This window comes from Protomyctophum parallelum (genome assembly GCF_964188405.1).
Source record: "Protomyctophum parallelum genome assembly, chromosome: 1".
Lineage (NCBI taxonomy): Eukaryota > Metazoa > Chordata > Actinopteri > Myctophiformes > Myctophidae > Protomyctophum > Protomyctophum parallelum.
This window is the reverse complement of record NC_139697.1, coordinates 69,905,947-69,933,402: the sequence shown is the minus strand read 5'-3', so window position 1 is coordinate 69,933,402 and position 27,456 is coordinate 69,905,947. Positions and strand designations below refer to the sequence as shown.

Genomic DNA, 27,456 nt, shown 5'->3' with positions numbered 1-27,456 from the left:
CCATTCTCTCTGGAACGGAAGGTCTAATCTGCTCACTTTAAAGCGTGTTGGATGCCTGACTTTGAGGACATTAAGCATGATTGACTGGCGGTCCAGTTAACTCATTTAGGCCTGACGTCGAAATTAAAAGAAAATCTTCAAAATTCGTACAGTTTTCTGACATGTTTCTGTATTAGTGGTGCTCAATTTTTCAAAAATAGCAGACCTACAAGTTCGTACAAGTCCTGTGGCGTGGTCTGGTGTGTTATCGGGAGCTCTGGGGCCAGTGTTTACACAGTATGGTTGTAGTATTGGTAGACGTGATTTGATTGTGTTTGACCACCTTATCTGTTATCGGTCAAAGCAGCTCGTGGCTCTGCTCTCTGTATCGGTTACTGGCGCCCAGGGTGTCGCGGTTTGAACTCATTTTTGGGATTTGCAAGGAAGGCTTTTCATTCAGTACATTCAGTTATCCAAGGCCAGTTCCAATTTTGTCTTATTAGTTTTCTTTTTGTTGTTTTGTTCACTTCCACTATCCCTTGTTTGTTTTGTAGTTGGATCCTGCATGACTTGTGTCTGGAAAAGATTTTTTGCCGACCTAAAAATATGTTTAGAGTAACTGCTGTTACTGATTCATATCAGAATATGGTAAAGAATATCACTTATACGACCTTTTGGTGGGACATGTTCTCAATGTCAGCCCGGGAGTTAAAATAAAAACTGCATACGACGACATATGACATTTGACACATAGGGCTGACATGACATGACAGCCAACCAGAGACCTGCATACCCCACATTCCACCATCGGTTCAGGAGGTTCAGCAAGCAGCGACAAGAGTTGGCGTCAGGCCATGCAATACAAGCAAGTGCAAGCAGCAGCATGCATTTCCATGAGCAGTATGCATTTCCCATTATAGGCTATATGCATATTGCAGTCTGTATAGCTACTCCCATATACAGTAGTACTGTATGTACATTAGTGTTCTTTTATTCAGATGCCAAACCTTTACAATCACCAGGCAAACCGTTGTGAAGCTCCTGCCAGAATCGTTACGGTTTCAACTCATTCATTATTAGGTTTTCTGAAAGACTGCTATATCAGTCGTGGTCAAACTTGTGTCAAGGACCCCCATAATCATATTTATTTTGCCATGGACCTCTGTCTTGAAATATTTTGTTACAGGGACCCCCAGAAGCAAAAATTTGAGTTAAAATGTTTGCTTTAGAAATGTGTATTCGAAGATTTGCACAAATCTATCCGATTTTCCAAAATGTTCCAAAATGACACGGATGCTTTCCAGGGTTAAGTAGTAGCAGTAACTAATCTAATTTCATATTTTCATACTGTCCAATGTAACCGGTGTCATTCACTCAAATTCACTGTATGGGCTTAAACTGGCTGGAAACTCAAAACTAACTATTGCAGAATTTATACAAGGACTTTCATATTGAGACGGTGATATGATTTTCATTCAAAGCAGTGGGTTTATTTTTGTCCGGTTCTAATAGCCCATAGTACATTATCTTTTTTTTTATGATATGTTTTGGGCTTTTTGCCTTTATTTATAGATAGAGTATAGTCTGACAGGACATGGGGAGAGAGATGAGGGGAAGACACACAGCAAAGGTCGTCGGGATCGGGACTCGAACCCACAACCCGCTGCCAGGCTGGATTACCAGCCTAGGTGCCCAGACGGCTGCCGTAGCCATCTATACTGTACATTGAATGTTGATGTCGCCATTTGTGGACGGACATCAATGATCATCTGAATATTCCAGATTAGGACTATAGATTCCTCTTGGAACGAGTCCCATTCTATCTGCACCTCCAACCGTATGTGGGCTGTGATTCTGAATGTTGTCTTTTAATGAGAACAGGGAAAGGTTTCAGGCAGTTAAAGTGAAATTTATTCAAACTCTGTTCCAGAAAACTGGGTACTACCATAATATAGGCAGTCATGAAGACGGAAGACTAGATGGAAAGTAGTTACACCGTACGGACAGTGCTACAGCACAAAGGACAAAGACACAGATTTGGGGACAGCGATGTGACAGAAGAGTTGACGCAGCAATCATTAGTTTATCGAACCCTGGCTGGAGCTGGCCAAACACAGTGTGCGTGTGCGTGTGCGTGTGCGTGTGCGTGTGCGTGTGCGTGTGCGTGTGTGTGTGTGTGTGTGTGTGTGTGTGTGTGTGTGTGTGTGTGTGTGTGTGTGTGTGTGTGTGTGTGTGTGTGTGTGTGTGTGTGTGTGTGTGTGTGTGTGTGTGTGTGTGTGTGTGTGTGTGTGTGTGTGTGTGTGTGTGTGTGTGTGTGTGTGTGTGTGTGTGTGTGTGTGTGTGTGTGTGTGTGCGTGCGTGCGTGCGTGCGTGCGTGCGTGCGTGCGTGCGCGCGCCAGTCACTTGGCTGTAGTTGGTGAATGAGCCAACAGGCTGGGTATGTGCTGATGAAAGGTGGGGATCGACTGATGTCTGCCACAAGAGAGACAGGCATGTTCGTATCCAATAGTCCTTTCAATGATGTGTTGCATTAGAAAAGGAGTACCGGTACAGAAAGTATTAATAATTATACAACAACAGTTGTATAATGAGACCTGTGCCTCATTGGCCATTGCTCATTCAAAATGGTTTCTAGAGGCTGTCAAATTAATGTACAAGCCTCGAATAATCAGCAAGTTTGCGTGAAAATGTACAATCAATTGTACAAAATATATTAGATTTGTGGGTGTGGCTACCGCTCAATGTTTTAAATTCAATCGAAGCCGTGCACACTGAAGGTCTTCAATGCCAGACAAAATAGGCCTGGGATTATGTGGTTGCATTTTTGTAGTAGATTTAGATTCCTTTTTTGTCGTCGGGCAGAAAAACCTTGACATATTCTAACCTTTTGGTGTTTTTGAGCGGTGCCTCCTCCGCATTACGCAGCCATGTGTGTCCCTGGCTGGCTGTGTCTGTCTGTATGTCCGTCCATCCGAGCACAAACAGCTGAAACACCTCAGCAATACCACGGCATGGCACTGTTGCGCAGCATCTCTCTCTCACTCACACACACACACACACACACACACACACACACACACACACACACACACACACACAGGCCAGGGAGGAGGGCTTCAACAGTTCAGTACAGTACGAGAAGTACAGTACAGTTGCACCGCTCAGTTCACACATGTGTGATTTTTCGTAAACTAACAACCTACTTGATCATACTACAGTCTCCCACAAAAACATAAGAAGTAGCAGATCTGCAAGCTGAAACGCTGTGTGAAGTGATGCATTTTGAGCTTGTGGACCTGCTGCTACTTTAGATGTTTTTATTGGAATCCTGAAAAGTAACAGTTTCTTTTGGACATATATGAGGTTTCCACCCGACAGAGATGATTCGTAGAATCGACCTCTGGTCTTAATAGGTTAAGCCGATCCATGATCACTGGTACATGATCACTGGTCCATGATCACTGGTACATGATCACTGGTCCATGATCACTGGTACATGCTTTATGTCTTTATTCCAGGCTTTTGGCAACCATCATGGGAGCATACTGTACATGTTGAGCGTGCTGTCACTTACAAACACTAGTGGGATTAATGTGCCTGTCTGTGAGGCTACATGAGTCATTATTTGATGTTTGACAACGTTTAGAGTAGAACTATCAGAAGGTGTCACCCACTAAAACAATGGGTCACTCTGCAATAGTTTAGACTGAGTTGTCGACATGTCCAAAGTCGGCACAAGTTCACGTTACTTAAGCGTGTTCGTGGCACCGGCTCTGCAGTCAATAAGTTCAATTATTTATGCCTAGGCTAGAGGGGTCTTCAAACCTCAGAAGTAATTTACAGCAGAAATATTCCAAAATTATCCAGGCATACATACAAAGTTTTGACCTAGTGTTATTATGGATATGTTTGTGGCATATATTCTGTATTCAGGTATAGCATTTGCTTTAAATCCAATTGATGGGAAATGTACCAAATTGCATATTTATTTTCATTTAGTGTGATTAAAACTCGTTTGACATCTGTATGTATGGAAACATCACTACTCACTTGCAAGAGAAACTAGACCAAGATATTTTCTTCTATTCTCTTTTTTCCCCTCAATGATGTTCAATGTTTTGTGAGTGACCTTTCTTTTTCTGTCTCTCTCTCTCTTTCTCCATCTGTCTCTCTACCTCTCTCTCTCTCTCTTTCTCCATCTGTCTCTCTACCTCTTTCTCTCTCTCTCTCCATCTCTCTCCACCTGCAGTCTCTCTCTCTTTCTCCATCTGTCTCTCTACCTGTCTCTCTCTCTTTCTCCATCTCTCTCCACCTGTCTCTCTCTCTTTCTCCATCTGTCTCTCTACCTGTCTCTCTCTCTTTCTCCATCTGTCTCTCTACCTGTCTCTCTCTCTTTCTCCATCTGTCTCTCTCTCTCTTTCTCCATCTGTCTCTCCACCTGTCTCTCTCTCTTTCTCCATCTGTCTCTCTACCTGTCTCTCTCTTTCTCCACCTGTCTCTCTCTCTCTTTCTCCATCTGTCTCTCTACCTGTCTCTCTCTCTTTCTCCACCTGTCTCTCTCTCTCTTTCTCCATCTGTCTCTCTACCTGTCTCTCTCTCTTTCTCCATCTGTCTCTCCACCTGTCTCTCTCTCTCTTTCTCCATCTGTCTCTCTACCTCTCTCTCTTTCTCCATATGTCTCTCTACCTCTCTCTCTCTTTCTCCATCTGTCTCTCTACCTCTCTCTCTTTCTCCATCTGTCTCTCTACCTCTCTCTCTCTTTCTCCATCTGTCTCTCTACCTCTCTCTCTTTCTCCATCTGTCTCTCTACCTTTTTCTCTCTCTCTCCATCTCTCTCCACCTGTCTCTCTCTCTTTCTCCATCTGTCTCTCTACCTGTCTCTCTCTCTTTCTCCATCTGTCTCTCTACCTCTCTCTCTCTCTCTTTCTCCATCTGTCTCTCTACCTCTTTCTCTCTCTCTCTCCATCTCTCTCCACCTGCAGTCTCTCTCTCTTTCTCCATCTGTCTCTCTACCTGTCTCTCTCTCTTTCTCCATCTCTCTCCACCTGTCTCTCTCTCTTTCTCCATCTGTCTCTCTACCTGTCTCTCTCTCTTTCTCCATCTGTCTCTCTACCTGTCTCTCTCTCTTTCTCCATCTGTCTCTCTCTCTCTTTCTCCATCTGTCTCTCCACCTGTCTCTCTCTCTTTCTCCATCTGTCTCTCTACCTGTCTCTCTCTCTTTCTCCACCTGTCTCTCTCTCTCTTTCTCCATCTGTCTCTCTACCTGTCTCTCTCTCTTTCTCCACCTGTCTCTCTCTCTCTTTCTCCATCTGTCTCTCTACCTGTCTCTCTCTCTTTCTCCATCTGTCTCTCCACCTGTCTCTCTCTCTCTTTCTCCATCTGTCTCTCTACCTCTCTCTCTTTCTCCATATGTCTCTCTACCTCTCTCTCTCTTTCTCCATCTGTCTCTCTACCTCTCTCTCTTTCTCCATCTGTCTCTCTACCTCTCTCTCTCTTTCTCCATCTGTCTCTCTACCTCTCTCTCTTTCTCCATCTGTCTCTCTACCTTTTTCTCTCTCTCTCCATCTCTCTCCACCTGTCTCTCTCTCTTTCTCCATCTGTCTCTCTACCTGTCTCTCTCTCTTTCTCCATCTGTCTCTCCACATGTCTCTCTCTCTTTCTCCATCTGTCTCTCTACCTGTCTCCTTCTCTTTCTCCATCTGTCTCTCTACCTGTCTCCTTCTCTCTCTTTCTCCATCTGTCTCTATACCTGTCTCTCTCACTTTCTCCATCTGTCTCTCTACCTGTCTCCCTCTCTTTCTCCATCTGTCTCTCTACCTGTCTCTCTCTCTTTCTCCATCTGTCTCTCTACCTGTCTCTCTCTCTCTCTTTCTCCATCTGTCTCTCTACCTGTCTCTCTCTCTCTCTCTTTCTCCATCTGTCTCTCTACCTGTCTCTCTCTCCATCTGTCTCTCTACCTGTCTCTCTCTCTTTCTCCATCTGTCTCTCTACCTGTCTCTCTCTCTTTCTCCATCTGTCTCTCTACCTGTCTCTCTCTCTTTCTCCATCTGTCTCTCTACCTCTCTCTCTCTCTTTCTCCATCTGTCTCTCTACCTGTCTCTCTCTCTTTCTCCATCTGTCTCTCTCTCTCTCTTTCTCCATCTGTCTCTCCACCTGTCTCTCTCTCTCTTTCTCCATCTGTCTCTCTACCTGTCTCTCTCTCTTTCTCCATCTGTCTCTCTACCTGTCTCTCTCTCTCTCTTTCTCCACCTGTCTCTCTCTCTATTTCTCCATCTGTATCTCTACCTGTCTCTCTCTCTCTCTTTCTCCATCTGTCTCTCTACCTCTCTTTCTCCATCTGTCTCTCTCTCTCTCTCTCTCTCTCTCTCTCTCTCTCTTTCTCCACCTGTCTCTCACTTTCTCCATCTGTATCTCTACCTGTCTCTCTCTCTTTCTCCATCTGTCTCTCTCTCTCTCTTTCTCCATCTGTCTCTCCACCTGTCTCTCTCTCTCTCTTTCTCCATCTGTCTCTCTCTCTTTCTCCATCTGTCTCTACCTCTCTCTCTCTCTTTCTCCATCTGTCTCTACCTCTCTCTCTCTCTTTCTCCATCTGTCTCTCTACCTCTCTCTCTCCCTCTCTTTCTCCATCTGTCTCTCTACCTGTCTCTTTCTCCATCTGTCTCTCTACCTGTCTCTCTCTCTTTCTCCATCTGTCTCTCTACCTGTCTCTCTCTCTCTCTTTCTCCATCTGTCTCTCTACCTCTTTCTCTCTCTCTTTCTCCATCTGTCTCTCTACCTATCTCTCTCTCCTCTCTGTCTGTCTGCCTTTCTCTGCAGTTAGGTAACGTCTGGGTTAGTTGACTGACTGTCATTAGCAGGGTAGGGAGCAGTGATTGTCTCATTTACTGTCACGCAATTACACACACACACACACACACACACACACACACACACACACTGTAAGTTACAGTTACCCTGTATGTTTTATTAGGTGTCTGCTGCCTGTGATCCACACTAATGGCAGTGTATGTGTAATATATGCAGGCATTGCTCTTCAAAACATCCTTTGCTAAGTGTGTGTGTGTGTGTGTGTGTGTGTGTGTGTGTGTGTGTGTGTGTGTGTGTGTGTGTGTGTGTGTGTGTGTGTGTGTGTGTGTGTGTGTGTGTGTGTGTGTGTGTGTGTGTGTGTGTGTGTGTGTGTGTGTGTGTGTGTGTGTGTGTGTGTGTGTGTGTTGCAGGCTACATCCTGAGCTTGGTGCTGCTGACTCTGCCTCATCAGCATCTGGTAAAACTCTATCTATATGTCCTCACCGCACTGCTGCTCTTCGCTGGCCACCAGGTGTCCAGGTATGCACGCGCACACACACACACACACACACACACACACACACACACACACACACACACACACACACACACACACACAGTTAAGCGCAGCCACTCTTAAACCCAGATTGAGCAAGAGTTATAGGGGCATACCGCCGCAGGGTTTTCTCCCAGCCTGTGGTGTTAATTGAGTTTCCCCTCCGGAGGATATGTTCCTAGAGAGACATAAACACGTCCTCCAGTCTCCAATAGAGCCGTACCGTTTGTAAATAAAAACAAGAAATGACAAGAAATTGCATATAATAATAATAATAATAACTCGAATTTAGATAGCGCCTTTCAAGAAACCCAAGGACGCTTTACAAAACAGGAAAAAAAAACTAAAACGAATTAATTGCCAAAAGCCTGAGTGAACAAATGTCTCTTCAGTGCAGACTTGATAGAGTCCAATGTAGGAGCCTGGCGAATCTCCAAGGGGAGAGAGTTCCAGAGGGCAGGGGCTGCCACATAGAAGGCTCTATCGCCGCGAGGGTCCGCTTTTTTTGCGTGGCGGATGGTGAGGACTGAGGAGCTCCATGTCCGAAGACCTCAGGTTCTGACTGTGTAGTCCTTGAGGAGGTCTGTCAGATAGTACTGTGGGGCATTGTTCATGGAGGGATTTGTAGGTGAGAAGTAGCAATTGATATTAATATAGCTCCCAATTCACACATCGGCTCTATTTTCTAATGTTAATGCGGCGATGACACACTCCAGCGGGGGGGGGGGGGGGGGGGGGGACCGCCTCATATTCAACCACCCACTGTAAACAATTACCTTAAGCAGTAGAATCTCATTTTAACTCCCCCAAGCTTTCCCTGGAAGTGCTTAAGAACAATTATGAAAAAAAATAAAGTTAATGTCCACATGGGCTGCATCATACTGTGTGTTCTGTTTTCAACAGAATACACAGTATGATGCAGCCCTAGTTTCCATCTACAGTACACACATACTGTTTTGTCCTGATTTGGCACACATTAAAAGGTTTCTCTACACACAGCTCAGATGTTATAGTCCATTATTCATTGCCTCATCCATGTCAAATATCTTCCAAAAAGCTTTAAATAATGTATGCTGTAGGTTTACTGTATAAGCACTGCTGCTAACCAGATGCGGGTTTTTTTGGACTGGCACACCATTCTCCCTAAAAGTAGCTGGGTATAGTGCCGTGAAAGTCAGTTGACCTGGTGTTGAGATGATGGTGTTGAGACCCCATGTGCCATGTGGTAGTGATGTCATCAACCTCCACGACAAGGTTTCAGACAGCTAATGCCAAGTTTGCCAACAGACATGTTATATAATAAATAATGTCAAATAAATAAGTCTTAAGCCAGCACAATGATTGCCCAGCGAGCCTGTGCGCTATGAGCTTGTAGATCTGCTATTTTTCAATAGCTAAAGCACAACATAAACACCAAAAGGGGTTCCCGCCCAAAATGGTTTAAGGCAGAGCAGAGTCCAATGTTATTGTGTTTGTCATTTCAGTCCACATTTTAACTTTTGGATGGCTATGATTGCCACTGTACATGTGACCCTCGAAGACCCCACTCGCATGAAGGGCACGGATGTTATGTGTCACCTGACCTTACCATGAACCACACCTAACCATTCAATCATGTGAACATTAATAACCCTTAACAGACGACATACAGTAACTCGCTGTCACGGAGGTCCGTTTTCATCGTCTGCGGCGAATGGTCTGACTATAGACTTGTATGCATGGACGTTTAATCTTGTGACCTGTCTTCATCCAGGGACTATGTTTAATCTTGTGACCTGTCTTCATCCAGGGACTATGTTTAATCTTGTGACCTGTCTTCATCCAGGGACTATGTTTAATCTTGTGACCTGTCTTCATCCAGGGACTATGTTTAATCTTGTGACCTGTCTTCATCCAGGGACTATGTTTAATCTTGTGACCTGTCTTCATCCAGGGACTATGTTTAATCTTGTGACCTGTCTTCATCCAGGGACTATGTTCGCAGTGAACTGGAGTCTGGATATGAAGGGCCTTTGTACCTGGAACCTCTCTCCATGAACAGATTCACTACAGCACTAATAGGTACGCACGCACACGTCTAATTATGATGACATGCATACCCATGCATGCGCAGACAGCCAGACACACGCATGCATGCAAAGTGGTGTTTGTTTGTTTTTTTAGTATCAAGTGAATATAGACAGGAAAGAGGGGGAGAGAGAGAGAAGGGGAGAGACACGCAGCAAAGGTCGTCATGAACGGGACTCGAACACGCGACGCGCTGTCAGGCCAGAGCCTATATATGTGGCATGCGCCTGGACCGCTAGGCCAGCGTGCGCCCCCATGCAAAGTGGTATTAAGTTCAAGAATTATTTTGGCAGCGCTCTCTCTTCACCCTCCTGCCATTTCCCTCTACCTCCATGCGCCTCTACCCCACCCCATTTCCCTCTACCTCCATGCGCCTCTACCCCACCCCATTTCCCTCTACCTCCATGCGCCTCTACCCCACCCCAAAGTGCAGAGACGTATGGAAACTCTGTTTGGTGTCAGTGTCAGGCCCTGAACATGGATAATCCAAACAATTCATAGACCCACCCTCATTTCACATAATACTGTGGTGAGAACGAGAAGTATGGAAAATCAGTTTAGTGTCAGCCTCGGGCACTGATAATGGATAATCCTTCCAAACAACTGATAGTCACCCGACCTTAATTCACATAATCGTGATGGAAAAAGATGCACAATGTTTCTGTTGTAATTGATATAAACACAACATAAACACACACAGAACTGAGGGAAGCCTCCTCATTGCTGTACATACTCCTACTAGGGGCAGCACCTGTCAGCTGGGAATGATGAATGGGGGGAGTAGGCCCGAGGCACTACTGTACTAATACTGTACTTCCGGTGGGGGCTCCTCAGTGGCAGGTGAGCCAGTAGGGTACAACAGCAGTGGGAGGAATACATTGAAGGGGTCAAAGATTATTGCCTGCTCTAAATTCATAGAAAAAGAAAGTCCTGTCCACACAGTCTCGAGGTCTGGGGGGAATTTGTGAAATGGAAACCGTCTGAGCTGAGCTATCTTAGCTGTGTCTGTATGTAGCTGGGGTTTCGCCTTACCATGGTAATGGTTTAGGGCAGGGAGTCTCCTGTTCTGTGAATATGGCATGTTGTAGTGCAAGTTTCGCTGCTTTCTTTTACAGTAAATGTGCGCGCTGTTGATGGAGTTGAACGCAACACCTTAGACAAAGAAAGCCCGACCCTATTGCATGGACCTACTAGTCTTATTAGCAGAGCTAATGTGTTAATGATCGGTGAAAGTTTGGGGACAGATTCTGGCAAGTGGCAAGTGTCCTTACTCCAATCCAACTCTTAAAACGTTTAACAAACTGAGGCCAAATACCAATGATGGCATTCCTTTTGTCTCTCTGTGTGTGTGTGTGTGTGTGTGTTTTGCATGAGTTTGTGCATGGCATTTGCTTATGTACTGTATGTCTGACTTTCTGTGTGTTGCATTCTGTGCGTGCGTGGGTGTGTGTGTGTGTGTGTGTGTGGGTGGGTGGGCGTGTTGCATCCCCTCCAGGTCAGCTGGTGGTGTGTACGCTGTGCTCGTGTGTGATGCAGACCAAGAGGATCTGGCTGTTCTCGGCTCACCTGCTCCCCCTGGTGGCGCGGCTGTGTCTGGTTCCCCTGGAGACCATCGTGTTCATCAACAGGTTCTCCATGATCTTCACCGGCCTGGAGGTCATCTACTTCTTGGCCTCTAACCTGCTGGTGCCATACAACCTGGCCAAGACGGCGTACAGGGAGCTGGCACAGGTAACGGACGCAGCCTTCTCGCTCTTTTCTACAAGAACTAAAGGCTCTATTTTTTGCCAGTGCCTCGTATTGCCCCTTAGGTTGTAGGTGTGCCATTAAAATGTATTTCACAGGCTCTGGATTTGTTCCCATGCACTACGGTCTGTGGAGACTTGTGCGTGTACATGTGCTGTGGCCAAATCCTGCATCCTTTTGTCGTCATTCAACTTACTGTATCCAGTTACTGCTGCACAAAAGACAAATTGACCCTTTCAGGGATCATTAACATTTCAAGACTTTTTTTTAAAGTCTGTCTCTGTCTCTGTCTCTGTCCCTGTCCCTGTCCCTGTCCCTGTCCCTGTCCCTGTCCCTGTCTCTGTCCCTGTCCCTGTCCCTGTCCCTGTCCCTGTCCCTGTCCCTGTCCCTGTCTCTGTCCCTGTCCCTGTCCCTGTCCCTGTCTCTGTCCCTGTCCCTGTCCCTGTCCCTGTCCCTGTCCCTGTCCTTGTCCCTGTCCCTGTCCCTGTCCCTGTCCCTGTCCCTGTCCCTGTCCCTGTCCCTGTCCCTGTCCCTGTCCCTGTCTCTGTCTCTGTCTCTGTCTCTGTCCCTGTCCCTGTCCCTGTCCCTGTCCCTGTCCCTGTCCCTGTCCCTGTCCCTGTCCCTGTCCCTGTCCCTGTCCCTGTCTCTGTCCCTGTCTCTCTCTCTCTCTCTCTCTCTCTCTCTCTCTCTCTCTCTCCCCCCCCCTCCCTCCCTCCAGGTGGTAGAGGTGTATGGACTGCTGGCTCTGGGCATGTCTCTGTGGAACCAGCTGGTGCTGCCTGTACTCTTCATGTGCTTCTGGCTGCTGCTCTTCGGGCTGCAGATATACTCGTACTTCAGCACCAGAGACCAGCCCACGTCTAGGGAGAGGCTCCTGTTCCTCTTCCTCACCAGGTAGTCTGCGGGGGGGGGGGGGGTTCTCCAGGACAACATTATGACCTGTCTTAAATCCTAACAGTTTTCCGAATGTTGCTATATCAGTGGTTTGCTATATTTCTTTCATATCAAGAAAAATACTATATTATGCATTTGGCTGCCGACCCCCATCTCAAAATATTCTGTTCCAGGGACCCCCAGAAGCAAAAAGAATCACACCTGTGTGAACTGAGTGGTGCAATCCCCCCCACACCTCTCTCTCTCTCTCTTTCTCTCTCTCATATTAGCAGGCAACAGAGCAGGCTGCAGCACTCTCTCTCTCTCTCTCTCTCTCTCTCTGTTTCTGGCGCCCCCTACTGGTACTAATAAGTCATATACTCGTGCTCAGATACACATAGATACAGGTGTAGGTAGGTACGCACGGACATTGCTGGTTGTAGGAGTGGTTGCACCACTCAAAAATAGCAGATCTACTGATTGATTGAATACTTTATTTAACAGATTGCAGGAAAAGCAGAGAAAGTACAGTTCAATATAAATGGAATGCTAAAAGGATTGAACCCAAGAAAGCACTGGCTTTTTTTTCCATTGGGGACAACAACATCGTGCGACAACATATACATTTGTTTTACCTTTCCATCTCTCTCTTCTCTTCTCCTCTCCTCTGGCTGTATCTCCTGCCCCCCCCTCTTCTCTCCTGTATCTCAGTATTGCAGAGTGCTGTAGCACTCCGTACTCCTTGCTGGGTCTGGTGTTCACCGTGTCCTTTGTGGCTCTGGGAGTTCTTACCCTCTGCAAGTTCTACCTGCAGGGCTACAGAGCCTTCATGAACGACAACACCATGCACAGGTGTGTGTGTGTGTGTGTGTGTGTGTTTGTGTGTGTGTGTGTGTGTGTTCGCATACGCGCGCAACCACCCTTGCTCGCTCTCGCAAGTGCATGCCGCCGTGTGTGTGTACGAGTACAGTACGAGTTATATCAAGGATAGGACAGTGCTACAAAGGACTGTCCTGTCTTTATCCTAGGGTCATTTGTTTACGATAACATAGAATGTCAGACAGCAGATAGGCTGCAAATAATTCTGTACGGGTGGAACAGAGACTCACAGCACCTCATCCATCACTACCAGTTTCTGTTTCAAGCATAGACAATGCAAGGGGCAGAATAATTTAGTTTCTTTTCACTTAATAATTGTTGGACAAGTTTGGCTTCCTTTTATTCTGGCAGCTGTTATTATTCAAATGCTTGAAAAAAGGAAAAGCGGCCGCACAGCTCGTAGTCACGATGCAAGAAACCTTTATTGAACCGACGTTTCGGCAAACAAGATGCCTTCTTCAGGGTATGAAGATTGGTACCCTGAAGAAAGCATCTTGTTTGGCGAAACGTCGGTTCAATAAAAGTTTCTTGCATCGTGACTACGAGCTGTGCGGCCGCTTTTCCCTTTCTCAAGTTTTGTCTCCTGCGGTCAGCACCTCTCCACTACTGGTGTGCGCTGCCTCTTTGTTTGTTCTCGTTATACAAATGCTTAAAACAAGTTAACACCAACTTGTGTTGACTTCTCTGCTCGGTTGGGGTTACATTACCACCGTACTTGTTATGCTGTAACCGCTTATTTGCATACCAGCTTTAACTAAGATTGTATTTTCAACTGCAAAAGTGGTGGCACAGCTTGTATTCTTGTACACCAACTTTGCACACGGCAATCACAAATTTGAAAGTGCCGTTATTAGGTTATTAGCTATAGCTCACTACTGACTGAGGTTGTTGCTTTAGGACGCATCCTTGGTGGACTAGTTCTATGAATGACAGAAGTAGTCTGAGCGGTAGTCCCAAAGCGGGCGACCTATGGCGAGGGATTTGTCTTTCATCATAGCAGCTGTTCTGTCATGAGACCATCATGGTAGCAAGTCTTCCTGTGTATACATTAGCTCACATGATTGACACTGACCTATAGACGGAGTGAGTGAGGAATGACCGCAGAACCAACTCGGACACAAAGATAATATTTCTGTTCTGCCCCTTGGGCTCATACCTCTTATGTCAGCCATGTCAAGGCTTGTAGAGCATAAATGTATGAGTCTGAAAAGTAAGTTTCTAGCACATTCCTGTCAAAAGTTATGTTTTTTTTTAAAGAAATATAAACCAAAATGCTCAATCCTCGTTCTGACCACTAGAGCTTATACGTTTAGGACTTTATACATACTGACTGTATATAGTCGATAGTCGGGTAGAAACAAGCTAACTCAATTTTTTTTGTATCCGTCCGTGTATCCGTGTCCAGGGGTATGACGGAGGGCATTACCCTGCTGATCCTGGCCGTCCAGACGGGCCTCATTGAGCTGCAGGTGATCCATCGAGCCTTCCTACTGTCCATCATCCTCTTCATCGTGGTGGCGTCCATCTTGCAGTCCATGCTGGAGATAGCCGACCCCATCGTGCTGGCCCTGGGCGCCTCCCGAGACAAGTAACTATCCCTAACCCCATCGTGCTGGCCCTGGGCGCCTCCCGAGACAAGTAACTATCCCTAACCCCATCGTCCTGGCCCTGGGCGCCTCCCGAGACAAGTAACTATCCCTAACCCCATCGTCCTGGCCCTGGGCGCCTCCCGAGACAAGTAACTATCCCTAACCCCATCGTGCTGGCCCTGGGCGCCTCCCGAGACAAGTAACTATCCCTAACCCCATCGTGCTGGCCCTGGGCGCCTCCCGAGACAAGTAACTATCCCTAACCCCATCGTGCTGGCCCTGGGCGCCTCCCGAGACAAGTAACTATCCCTAACCCCATCGTCCTGGCCCTGGGCGCCTCCCGAGACAAGTAACTATCCCTAACCCCATCGTCCTGGCCCTGGGCGCCTCCCGAGACAAGTAACTATCCCTAACCCCATCGTGCTGGCCCTGGGCGCCTCCCGAGACAAGTAACTATCCCTAACCCCATCGTCCTGGCCCTGGGCGCCTCCCGGGACAAGTAACTATCCCTAACCCCATCGTCCTGGCCCTGGGCGCCTCCCGAGACAAGTAACTATCCCTAAACCCATCGTCCTGGCCCTGGGCGCCTCCCGAGACAAGTAACTATCCCTAACCCCATCGTCCTGGCCCTGGGCGCCTCCCGAGACAAGTAACTATCCCTAACCCCATCGTCCTGGCCCTGGGCGCCTCCCGAGACAAGTAACTATCCCTAACCCCATCGTCCTGGCCCTGGGCTCTTTTTCATGCGTGATATCGCCCCTAAGAGGCCTGTCTAAATGTATTAGTAAGAAACCAAGTAGTAAATGCAGTGCGTAACTACAAGTAAGTGCTAAGTAAGCAGGCAGGCAGGCAGGCGTGGTGAAGGATCATATGTAGAGAACATTGGATTGAATGTGGCACTCAAATCACAGATTCTATCCCCAAATTTCTCATTTTATCTTACTATATATTCCCTGTCCCTCTTTGCTTATTTCTATCCCCTCTGTCTCTCAATCGGTCTCTCATGTTCTCTTTCTCTCTGGTCTTCCAGGAGTCTGTGGAAGCACTTCCGTGCAGTGTCTCTGTGTCTGTTCCTGCTGGTCTTCCCAGCCTACATGGCCTACATGATCTGTCAGTTCTTCCACATGGACTTCTGGCTCCTCATCATCATCTCCTCCTCCATCCTCACATCACTGCAGGTACGCACGCACGCACGCACGCGGCCTCTTTAACCCATAACGCAGTGGTTTGCAACCTTTTCAGGCTGCGGCCCCCAAAAATAACATTTGAACCGGGGACCCCCTACTCCTGATAAGGAATTGTTAATGTAGGAGTTGAGGCATTACATTTAGTTTCATTCAGTTCCCACAGATAAATAATGTGAGAATAGCAGATCTAGAAGCTCAACAATGCCTGGCTTTGCAAGGCGATGTGAGTTTGTAGATCGGGCTATTTTCAAAAATGAATAGTCTCTTTCTTGAAGATTTTTAATTGTATAGTTTGATGCATTGATGAGTCATTTCATTAGTTTTTTTCCTGTTTAGGTATTAAAAAGGTCCTACAATTATTGTCAGTTTACTGACATCCCCCAAAATCATGTGGGGACCTCCCTGGGGGTCCCAACCCGCCGGTTGAGAAACACTGCCGTAAGAAAACATCTGTGCTTCCTGCAGGTCCTGGGTACCCTGCTCATCTACATCCTCTTCATGGTGGAGGAGTTCCGCAAGGCTCCTGTGGAGAACATGGACGAGGTCATCTACTGTGTCAACGGGACCTACCGTCTGCTGGAGTTCCTGGTGAGGGGGGGGGGGGGCACAGTAACTTGTTTAACACAATCCCCGCTGCGATTAATTAAAGAATGATTGCCAGGATATCGCCCCGTTCAACCCTTATGTTGAAGATCCAAAACGCCGTGACCGGATGTTGTGTCAGCTTAATGGTGTGTGTTGGGGCGACGGTGGCTCAGGGGGTAGAGTGGCCGGATGGTAAACGCAAGGTTGCCAATTCGAACCCGGGCTCCCCCAGAGTTAGTGCCGAAGTGTCCTTGAGCAAGACACTGAACCCCTAATTGCTCCTGATGTGCTGGTTGGCGCCTTGCATGGTTTCTGCCGCCATCGGTGTATGAATGTGTGTGAATGGGTGAATTGATGCACTATAAGTAAAGCGCCTTGGATAAAGGCGCCATATAAATGCACCATTCACCATTTGTTGACTCTCGACCGGTTGTTTGTTATTCTCTGCCTTGAGCATGAGAAGTACTGGCCGGCGCCATTACTGCGACCGCCAGGCACCGCGTTTCGTTGTTTTGACCAGAAATGCCGCCTGGGAGGGGGGATTGGAGACTAAAGCGACTGAAAGCGTGCACGTGCGTGCGTCTTAAGCTAACAACAGCTAGCCATCCGAAGCTTTCCACTATCTCGAATCAAACACGTTTATTACAACTGAATAAACGTAGCCTACGTATTTTGGCCGCGGCGCTTCACGACAAATAACGCAGGCTACGTTTTTTGGCGGGGAAACGGTTATTAGTCTGTTCTCATCGGGCTGGTCACTGGTTCAACGAGGACACAACATTGCGAATGACAGGCACGCACGCAGCAGTCAGCTGAGCTCAATGCTCAGCTTCCCATGATCCTATTCACAATGGGCCCCACACAGCTAGCCTCAAGCATGCCATGCAGCCACAGCCACATCTAAGCAGACCAGTGAGAATGCAATAAGCTGATGCAACTATTTATTGATTTACTTGCATTTAGATTATTAACTACTGCAGTCATATTTCATTAGTTTGTATGTAGTGGTTTTAAACAGACGTTTAAAACGTTGTAATTGGCTCTCAAGCTTTGATTCGGCTATAACATCTCATCTCATCCTGTCCATTCGTCAGACTCCGAGTCCTAGCAGGGGTATTATAGTTAACTAAAACGAATGAAATAAAAAAAATTACCAATCATTTTAGTTAACTGAAACAATAATAAATGTTTTCGTTGCCATTAGTCTGAATTTATTTAATCTCAGCCCTGGAAATAAAATGTGCCAAAGAATGTGCAGTACATCTGCTATTTCTTAATCGCCAATGCAAATAACTCAAATGAATGGGTTAAAATAACTAAAACTAATAAAAAACTAAAACTAACACTAATACTAAACTAGCAACCCCGCTTTAACCCATTTTGACCTGAGATCAGATTTAAAAAAATGTCTTCTACATCCTGACAGTTTTCTGAAAAAGCTATGTTTCTATTTCAGACCTACAAGCAGTGTGAGTGTGCTACGGGGTCTTAACTGCTCCTCCCCTCCATGCCCACCAGGTGGCAGTGTGCGTGGTGTGCTACGGGGTCTTAACTGCTCCTCCCCTCCATGCCCACCAGGTGGCAGTGTGCGTGGTGTGCTACGGGTCTTAACTGCTCCTCCCCTCCATGCCCACCAGGTGGCAGTGTGCGTTGTGTGCTACGGGGTCTTAACTGCTCCTCCCCTCCATGCCCACCAGGTGGCAGTGTGCGTGGTGTGCTACGGGGTCTTAACTGCTCCTCCCCTCCATGCCCACCAGGTGGCAGTGTGCGTGGTGTGCTACGGCGTGTCGGAGACGGTGTTCGGCGAGTGGAGCGTGATGGGCAGCACCATCATCCTGGTCCACTCCTACTACAACGTCTGGCTTCGTGCCCAGCTGGGCTGGCAGAGCTTCCTACTGCGCCGGGACGCCGTCTACAAGATCAAGAGTCTGCCCACGGCCAGCGAGAGCCAGCTGCACAGCTACAACGACATCTGTGCCATATGTTACCAGGTATGAGGGAAACGTGTGTGTGTGTGTGTGTGTGTGTGTGTGTGTGTGTGTGTGTGTGTGTGTGTGTGCGCGCAGTGGCTCTCGAACACTGTCATGTCCAAGGACTATTTAACCCATTTCGACCTGAGATAAGATTCTAAAAATGTCTTCTACATCCTGACAGTTTTCTGAAAAAGCTGTGTTTCTATGTCAGTCGCTCTTCGATTTTTCAAAAATATGAATATTTTTCAATAGCTATAGATAATGCTAACACCAAAAAGGGGTTCCTGCCCCAAAATGGGTTTTAAAGAGGATGAGAAGCGAAGACCGTACGGTGGACTCCATGTTGCTCCCTGGAAGGAAAGAAAGAATGTGCAGTTGAGACCAGGAGGTTGTACGTGACAAATCATAGATATGGCACAAATGGCCCAGCAGATGGCGTGATGCCACTGAAAGGAGAGAGGCTTGTACATATCATGTCACGTCATTGCATTTTACCTTTTATATTAACAGCAACGGACGTGACACAAGCATCTCTCCTTTCAGTGGCATCACGCCATCTGCTGGGACATTTGTGCCATATCTATTGATTTGTAACGTACAACTTCTTGGTCTCAACCAAGGACTGTCTAAAGAGGACGGGACGCGAAGACCGTAAGGGCGCCGCCATGTTGCTCACATGGTGCTCCATGGAAGGAAAGAAACATGCGCAATGGGCTATATGCAGCCAACACTTCCTCGTTCAGCTTCCTTGGTCTCAACTGCGCATGTTTCTTTCCTTCCATGGAGCACCATGTGAGCAACATGGCGGCGCCCTTACGGTCTTCGCGTCCCGTCCTCTTTAGACAGTCCTTGGTCTCAACTGCACATGTTTCTTTCCTTCCAGGGAGCAACATGGAGTCCACCGTACGGTCTTAGCTTACCCGTCCTCTTTAAATAGTCCTTGGTCATGTCAAGGACGTGGCCTTGGACCCCCATTTGAAAATATTTAATTCCAGGGACCCCCATAAGAGAAGATTTGTGGTGTTAAACAATATATACGTTTATATTCAAAATGTTCCAAATAACAGATCTACACGATCACAACAACACGAACTTGTGAGCTTGTACAGTATATTGGGCATTTTTTAATATATGAATATATATATATATAGGGCATTTATATATATAAAATAGGGCAAAACTGGTTTTGATACAATTATAATACACTGATTTAGCTGGGGCCCCCATGGAACTCCCTCAAAGACCCCTGGGGGTCCCTGGAAAACCAATGCACTTGACGGGTCTGTAAACATCTGTAAAAATCTCAATTCTCAATGTTTTTGGACATGTTTAACTATTTACTATCTCATTTGTTTTGAGAACAATAATAAAAAAAGAGTCATTTATAGGAAGTTTCAGATATTCGGTAAGTCAATTGAGTACATTGCCACCATTTTGTGCTGATGCAAAAACAACATTAAAAACTTAGATATTGAGGAAATCTCTTGATTCCATTCAGCTCTTCTCGGACAATTTGTCAAAGGAGTGTTTGTTTACTTTGTTAAATGAAGGCCTGGAAAGCCCATTGAGCAATTAGGAGATATACAAATAGATTTGAGTTGATTTTGACTAAATCAAAGAATGTAATAGCAATAATTATAAGTTATTTTTGTGTGTGTGTGTGTGTGTGTGTGTGTGTGTGTGTGTGTGTGTGTGTGTGTGTGTGTGTGTGTGTGTGTGTGTGTGTGTGTGTGTGTGTGTGTGTGTGTGTGTGTGTGTGTGTGTGTGTGTGTGTGTGTGTGTGTGTGTGTGTGTGTGTGTGTGTGTGTGTGTGTGTGTGTGTGCGCTCCCTCCAGGACATGAAGAATGCAGTCATCACCCCCTGCAGTCATTTCTTCCACGCTGGCTGTCTGAAGAAATGGCTCTACGTCCAAGAGACCTGCCCCCTCTGTCACGCGCAGCTCAAGGGCCAATCAACCGCCGGCGCCACCCAAGACTCACCCGTGGTTAACCAGAGCCCGTTGGCGGCGGGGCGAGGAGAAGAAGCCGCTGCGGGCAACGGCGGCAAGGAGGAGAAAGGGCCTCCTCTGGACCACGGGACAGAGGGAGGGGGAGATGGAGAGGACGGACTGGGAGAGACCTCGTCCTGCTCACTCTCCGGCAGGCTCTCGCCTCCCCAGGACTCGGTCGAGACAGACGGTCGGGAACGCCTGCCCTCCTCTCCCTCGTCATCTTCACCGTCGTCCTCCTCCTCCTCATCGCTTCCTGCTCCGTCACCTCCTCTGCCCTCTGACCCTCCGGAGAGTCGAATGGCAGATGAGCAGCACCCCCTTCCCTCCCCCCTCATCACCCCCACTGCCTCCTCCGATTCCCCCACCACCACGACTGACACACTCGCCACTTACCCTGACCTTCCTGTGCCGCTCTCCCCCCTGGCGTCGTGCCGTCGGCGTCGCACCGTTCCTTCTCAGTTCGCCTCGGGCCCGGCCACAGATCCCGACCCCGTCCCTCGACTAGCCACAGCGTTCCTATCGGACAGCCGAGACTCACAGGCTGCCGTCTGACCCCTGACAATGGCTGAAGGACAGTCATTTCCTCCCACACATGCAGTCTCTGAGCCCCATTTCATGACGCACGCACATACTGTTCATACATACCTACACACACACACACACACACAAATTAAAAACTCTTAGTACTCCAGTGGCCAATTTTCTGGCTCCTATATGCCGCCTTGTCCTTCTCTTACCTGTTGAGCCTGCTGCCATGAGCTTCCATTCTTACATCTCCAATAGTCTTCAATGAGTTCAGGGGCCATATGTATGAAGGGCGTGTATGCATCAAAGCGTACGCAAAGTATGCATGTAAAGGAAACCTGACGTGAGAAGGTGTGTACGTGTCTCCATGCTCTGCAGGTGCTGTACGCAAGTTCTCAGGGAGAATGTTTTATGTGACAGTCGCAAGGATAGAATTAAGCAGGAACATTTATAAATGTGATTTTCTTTTTTTTTCCCGTCTTACACGCAGTGTAGTAGCATTAAAAAAAACACCCTCCGGGCATCGACGTCTCCCTGGACGAAAGATGAAGATGCCACGTTGGTCCTGTAGAGCAGTGGTTCCCAGGGGGGTTTTTTTGCCTGTGACCCAAAAGAGAAACTGATGTCTCCCTGGGACCCAAACTAGTGAAAATAGCAGATCTACAAGCTCACAATGTGGCTAATCACGTGTTTTATAATTTATGGAATTTCTTTGATTTTCTTTGATTTTGTTTTTCATGAAATTACTGAAAAACATTATTGAATTTGTTTTTAATTAAAGAAAACCTTTTTTTTGGGACCGTTTGTCGAAAATGACATTTTGTTTCTAAATTATTAGAAACTAAATGTAGGAAACAAAAACTTAAGGGACCCATAAAAATGCGACACTGAAGTCCCACCAATTTTTTTTTTCTACTTATTTCTATTTTCAACCATTAGTTTCTCAGAACCAATGCTATAGTGTAAATATGTTTACAGCTCGAGCCAGTTGACCTCACTCCATATTTATTTTTCTGTGATATGCCAAGTACGATGCCAATTAATATTGTTTATCATATAATTTGCTACCTCCTCAACTAACATCTGATGACAAACTTGAGAAACGCAGGCTGTGCAAACGTTCATACATATGGCCCCAATTCTTTGAAGTTGAAAGTCTGAGACGCTAGCTGTGCCAGTAAAATAAAATATGCAGACTTCGTCACTCAATATTTACGAATCTTACATGCTCAAATGTAATTGCTTTGCAGTGAAGGCACTTAAACGAAATACGAAGTGTTGTCAAGTGGGCTTGTCAAGTGGGCATCTCAACACTGTATTGCCTTTCATTTGAAAGAAATGTCAATTCGATAACGGTTTACAGGAATCAGTCCCCACACGGACCACCACAGAAAAAGAGAAAAACAACAAAACCATCTTCAACTAATCAAACTGAATCAGAGTATTGTATCCAAACTGTGAAATAATGGAGAGGAAACAAAAATACTCAAATGTCATCACATTTCAACCACCACTAATCCTCATTCCCCCCCCCCCCCCCCCCCCCCACGGCATTTCATTTGATGGCTGTATGTCCTGCCTTTCTCTTTGTGCAGTCTCGCTCACACCGTTGTTCATGTCACACTTTGGGCATTGATTTTTTTTGGCTATACCGTATACAAGTGCCACAGGCAGGTTCTCTCTCACAGGTACGGAACGAGGCACAGACAGATCAGGCCATCGAAAAGACTGTATGGCAATTGAGTTTCAAGACTTCTCAGTTGAATTTTAAATATTGACTTTTCTGTTGTATTTTAAATACCAACGGAAACCTGTTGGGGATCACAAAAGGTCAATGCTCTGAATGTCTCCATTGGTTCTCCTCAATGGCCAGGGGTATTTGTTAGTTCTCATTGGTCGATACCGAGTATGGACCGAGACTATATCTGTTAGTTATTGTTGACAATAACAGTTGACTGGTTACCGTTCTGCAAGGGCATCATGCAACATGAAGCACTTTGCTGCATTGAGGATGCCTCAATCAAGTATTGCAATGTGAACCATTTCCACGGGCTCACATGGGACCAGTGTTGTCCAATCCTAGCTCATATTACTTGATATGATGATTTCCTTCCTGTTCTATTTGTAAAAATCATACTGGCTGGTCCCAGCAAAAAAATACGCTGTTCCTGGTGATGTCCCATGGTCGCCAAACTTTAACATTGCTATTCTCTCTCTTTAAAAATAAAATACAACACAATATGCCATTTTTCCTTCCGTGGACAGTATAGTGATTTGGCATGACATGCAGTAAGGGCTGTGGTCCAGATTTCGGCCTACGACATTGGGATCCCTTTGTACAGGCACCATGATGGCCAAACCTGCTCATATTATCACTTTCTTGACTTAATTCGATGAACATCTCACTAGCCTGGCTGGTCGAGAAATACAGCCCAACCACACACACACACACTCGTCTGAACATTTTCCCATACAAGCTGGATAGTGCTCTTTCATGGCCAGGAGAGACATGCATTTTGTACAATTGACCTCTTAATCGTTGACAAAAGATGCATTCCACAAGAGTGTGGTTGAGTTGCGTCTTGAGGGGATGAATGAACATGGGGTGGCTTTGAATGTGCCCATGGCAGGATAATGCATCAGGGTCCTAACAAGAACTGTGATGCAGAAACTATCGGGAGAGGAAGCAGCCTTTTTGCAAAATGTATTATCCGTTTCCAGGCTAGCCATTGGCTGGCCAAGTAAGAATTCAGGGTCAGGGGTTTGGAACCGGTCACTTCACAACCCAGCTGCTTCATTCTAAACCGCATTAATCAAGCTACTGCTTCTCTCCAGTCATTTCAGTCCATATGATGGAACCACCAGCAAGTTGAGCCATTTCGTAGGAAAGCTCAAGTATGTTGCATTTTTCTTTCAACACGCACTGAAAGTTGTATCTTGTCCCAACGGAAAGGTTAGTAGGGGCAGGACAGGGAGAGGAGTGTGGCCTTTGTCTGTGAGCGTCTGACGGGCAAAGAGATGTAGAGACTTGGCCACGTATAGATTTTTCGCACGCTTAGGGCTTGCACGCTGCATTTCTGCTGTTAACATGAATTATGTTTGTCCCTTAAGTTTCTTAACCTTCCTATCTGAGTATGTATCTCTGACATTGTTTTATTTTTGTCATGATTTTGTGTTGCAATTGCACTAATGTTGTTTATACTAGCAATGCTCGGAATCCCTGTATGTGGCTGCGAGCAACCAAATATCCCCTCTTATTAAGTTTGCATATTGGAAATGGCCCATTCTATTCATGTGTGTAGTGTAAATAATAAGGCCATATATACGACACCTGCATATGAACGGGGAGGGTGTGTTGATTATATACGATATGATCTGGGCTTGATTTTTTTTTTCTCCAAAAGCCAACCTAGCATCTAGATCGTCTTTGGTACTCGTGACTATTGGCTCTGGAATGCTTTGGAATGGAGACCGAGCCCTAATCTGTTAGACCAGCCAGTGTTACTGTTTCTTCTATCTGAATGACGTGGCCTCGAGCTGGTGTGAACACTCCAATGTCCTCTATTGGTAGGAGTGGGATCAGCATTGGCGCTGACGAAGAAGATGCACTAACCAACTTAGCAGTGTTATTACTACTACTCTGACTATGATTACTAAAGTTACTCTTGCTATTAACATCTTAATTGTTGCTTTTGTTAGGCATTTGGTTGATGGACTGACAATGAATACATGACAAATGTATGATCGTCAACATGACCAATGCTCTTTGATTCACTTAGTATTCCTCTTTTTTTTGTTATGAAATGTAGAGTTTGGTGTATTTTGTAAATTGTTCTTTTGAAAGGTGATTTTTTTTTCTTTTTTTTTAAGGGCCTCTATTTTTATTATCAAAATAATAGTTCCATTCCTCATAGACCTGGGCCATAAAAACCGCATAGGAAATGGTTATTCTTACTTTGCCAAGTTCTGTCTTGGAGGGAGTGGCATGCATGACAAACGGTCAAAGGGTGTTACAAGTCAGTGACATACAGCTAGTGGAATGGCACTGTTATGTCACTGTGTGTCTGTTTCCCCTGTATAACAATGACTTTTCTCATTGGTGGTTGAATGGTGAATAACAAATGTACCACCATTGACTCTGCCTTTGTTGCACACATTAAAACATGGTCCACATGTTAAACTGAGCGTATTATGAAGTGTCACATGAAGCTACTTCAATATTTGGACTCGCAATAAATGAATCCAATGACTGAAGGCTTTGCTTATCTACAACCTCATTAGATTATATTCCAGTCTCTGGGATTTCAGCTATAGGATTCCATATATGAATAGTGTCCTACTCCTGTAGCTAAACCTTTTAGGAACTGCAAATGTAAGTTACAGTTGTAGGTAGTTTTGCTTTTGACCCTTCTACCAAATCATGGATGTAATATCAAATTAGCTTTAATTCATATATGTATTAACCCCAATGTACAATGACATCAGCAGAACTGGACGTTTTGCTCTCTGTCCCAATACTGTACGTGTGGTTCAAATTGAATAATTTTCAATGAATTTGGAATACATTTTGTCTTAAAATCTTGTGGTGTACCTATGTACTGTAGCAGGAACAGTAAGAGTGAAATACAGGATAGGTACACTTGTAGAGAGAGGAGCGTAAGATCAGTGTTGGGCAACTAAGTTACTTAGTAACTACTAAGTTACTTATTATTCCTTAGAAAAGGAATAATATTACAGTAATATATTACTAGTAACTATAGTTACTGCCCAACACAGTAAGACGATATTAAATTAAATAAATAGACTTGGAGTCTGACACTAGACCTCTGCAATTGGTCTGAGTAAACTATTCTATCAAATATAAGTATGTACAATATATCAGTAAAATATACTGTATACAATCTATGCATGAATATACCGCCCAGTTATGAAGGCTGCTATGCTGCCATTATATAGACACACACAGACAGACACACACACAAACACACTACTGCATGCAAGTATGTCAGAGTCAGTCCTACAGCTGAAATCCCAATCAATTGCATTGTCAAATTATTTATACAAATCTTATGTAACAGTAACACTATACTGTACATATCATTTAGATGGAGCTTGGTACTTTGAACAATTTGCAGAACCAATTTCTGTCTGTTGAGATTTCTAAGAGTTCTAATCATGTTCAGGATTGCTCTCACTGAGAGATATTTTACTGTTCGGTTCACTTTTTCTTTTTCTTTTATTTTCTGAATGCAATGCATACACATAATGTTCAAGGTGCAATGTGAAACCTTGAGTCTATGAATGCCATGTCAATTTTTCAGTTCAACTGAATTTATGCTTGGCGTTGCCTTCGGTTAATTTGCAAAAACTGAATGTCAGAAATAAAAAGAATCTAACAAAACCCATCGGTGTTCTCAGCTAGTTCAATTGAACACTAGAGAGACTGACAGTGGTGAATGACATGGAGAGGTATGTTTATCTTTGTATAAAGTGGTTCACTCACTATACCTGTGTTATTTATGCCACAAGGACAAACGCATTACAATCATGCAGATAGTGTCCTTCACTGACAATTTGTGACTAAAGACAAATAACTATATATTTATATCAAAACTAGTTGATTATGGTTGGTATGTTTCAGTAGATTCAATGGGAGTTGTATCCGACACGTATGGAAACGTATTGTGCCCAATTCTCATAAAAATGATACCGGAGGAAATCACATTAGTGTTCACTCGTCAAACTGGCGGTGATGAGGATGGTGATGGAAAGAACAATACGTTCAGTGTAAAAAAAAAACCTAATTTCATTTGTCATTTGTACAAAAATAAGTGGAGACTTAAGAGCCGTGAGAGAACGGCAATTTTACGCAAGGAACGCATGACCCCCCAGAGAGAGAATCAATTGAGCGCTCAGAGCGCAACTGGGAGAAAAGAACGGAAAAAGGAAAACCTACAGCGGCGGCGCTGCCTCGACACTCGACAGCTGCATTCCATGCTGCGAGTTTCAGAGATGATTCGAAATGCATATTCTGTAATGGTAATCACTAGCCATGGTTCAATCATGACTCTCGTATTCATACGAGAGTCATGAAGTAACTGCATCCTGTTTTTGGCGATCGCTACATTTACAAAGAATCCGTATATATAAACATTCGGAATTCAAATATAAAGTACTCACAATTTGTCCCACGGGTGTTAGTTAGTTGCAGCTCCAGCGATTAGAATTTCTGCATCCCGCGTTGTTTAATAAAAAGCATTTTTATCCGAGCTGTTATTTTACCATTGGCTTTCAACTACGCGCCCCTATCGGTTGGGAGGAGGGTGGCACTCGGTGTACGCTGACCGCCCTGCCAATACAGACTAATAGGCGAGTGCGCTCCCGGTGTGCAACTGTGGATTTCCCAAACGAACCCCGTTTGAAAAAAGTAGCCGGGGCGCTCTGACAAAAATGCTTTTTATTCCCGCGTTATTAAGAACGCGGGATGCAGCAATTCTAATCGCTGGCGCTGCTACTAACTAACACCCGTGGGACAAATTGTGAGTACTTTATATTTGAAATCTGAATGTTTATATATACGGAAATCTTGTAAATGCAGCGAGCGCCAAAAACAGGGCTAAGTTTCTGCATGACTGTCATGATAATCATCATGGCAGTCATGTTTCAGGGCTAGGTAATCACAAATCCAAGAACTATAGGCCTAGTAGGCCTACTGAACTG

At 45.5% G+C, this 27,456-nt stretch overlaps 1 protein-coding gene across 1 annotated transcript in view; it reads left to right on the top strand.

Annotated features, from left to right (window-relative positions):
• Window positions 1-26,130, top strand: part of LOC310867329 (RING finger protein 145-like) — a 35,062-nt gene extending 8,932 nt beyond the window's left edge. Inside the window, exons 3-12 of the mRNA XM_083777288.1 lie at window positions 7,197-7,305; window positions 9,291-9,382; window positions 10,884-11,119; window positions 11,853-12,028; window positions 12,719-12,859; window positions 14,292-14,474; window positions 15,506-15,653; window positions 16,128-16,250; window positions 18,005-18,238; window positions 20,056-26,130. Of these exons, the coding sequence (XP_083633414.1) occupies window positions 7,197-7,305; window positions 9,291-9,382; window positions 10,884-11,119; window positions 11,853-12,028; window positions 12,719-12,859; window positions 14,292-14,474; window positions 15,506-15,653; window positions 16,128-16,250; window positions 18,005-18,238; window positions 20,056-20,763 (2,150 nt within the window). The 3' untranslated portion in view covers window positions 20,764-26,130. The remainder of the gene's footprint in view (window positions 1-7,196; window positions 7,306-9,290; window positions 9,383-10,883; window positions 11,120-11,852; window positions 12,029-12,718; window positions 12,860-14,291; window positions 14,475-15,505; window positions 15,654-16,127; window positions 16,251-18,004; window positions 18,239-20,055) is intronic.
• Window positions 26,131-27,456: the final 1,326 nt, after the last annotated feature.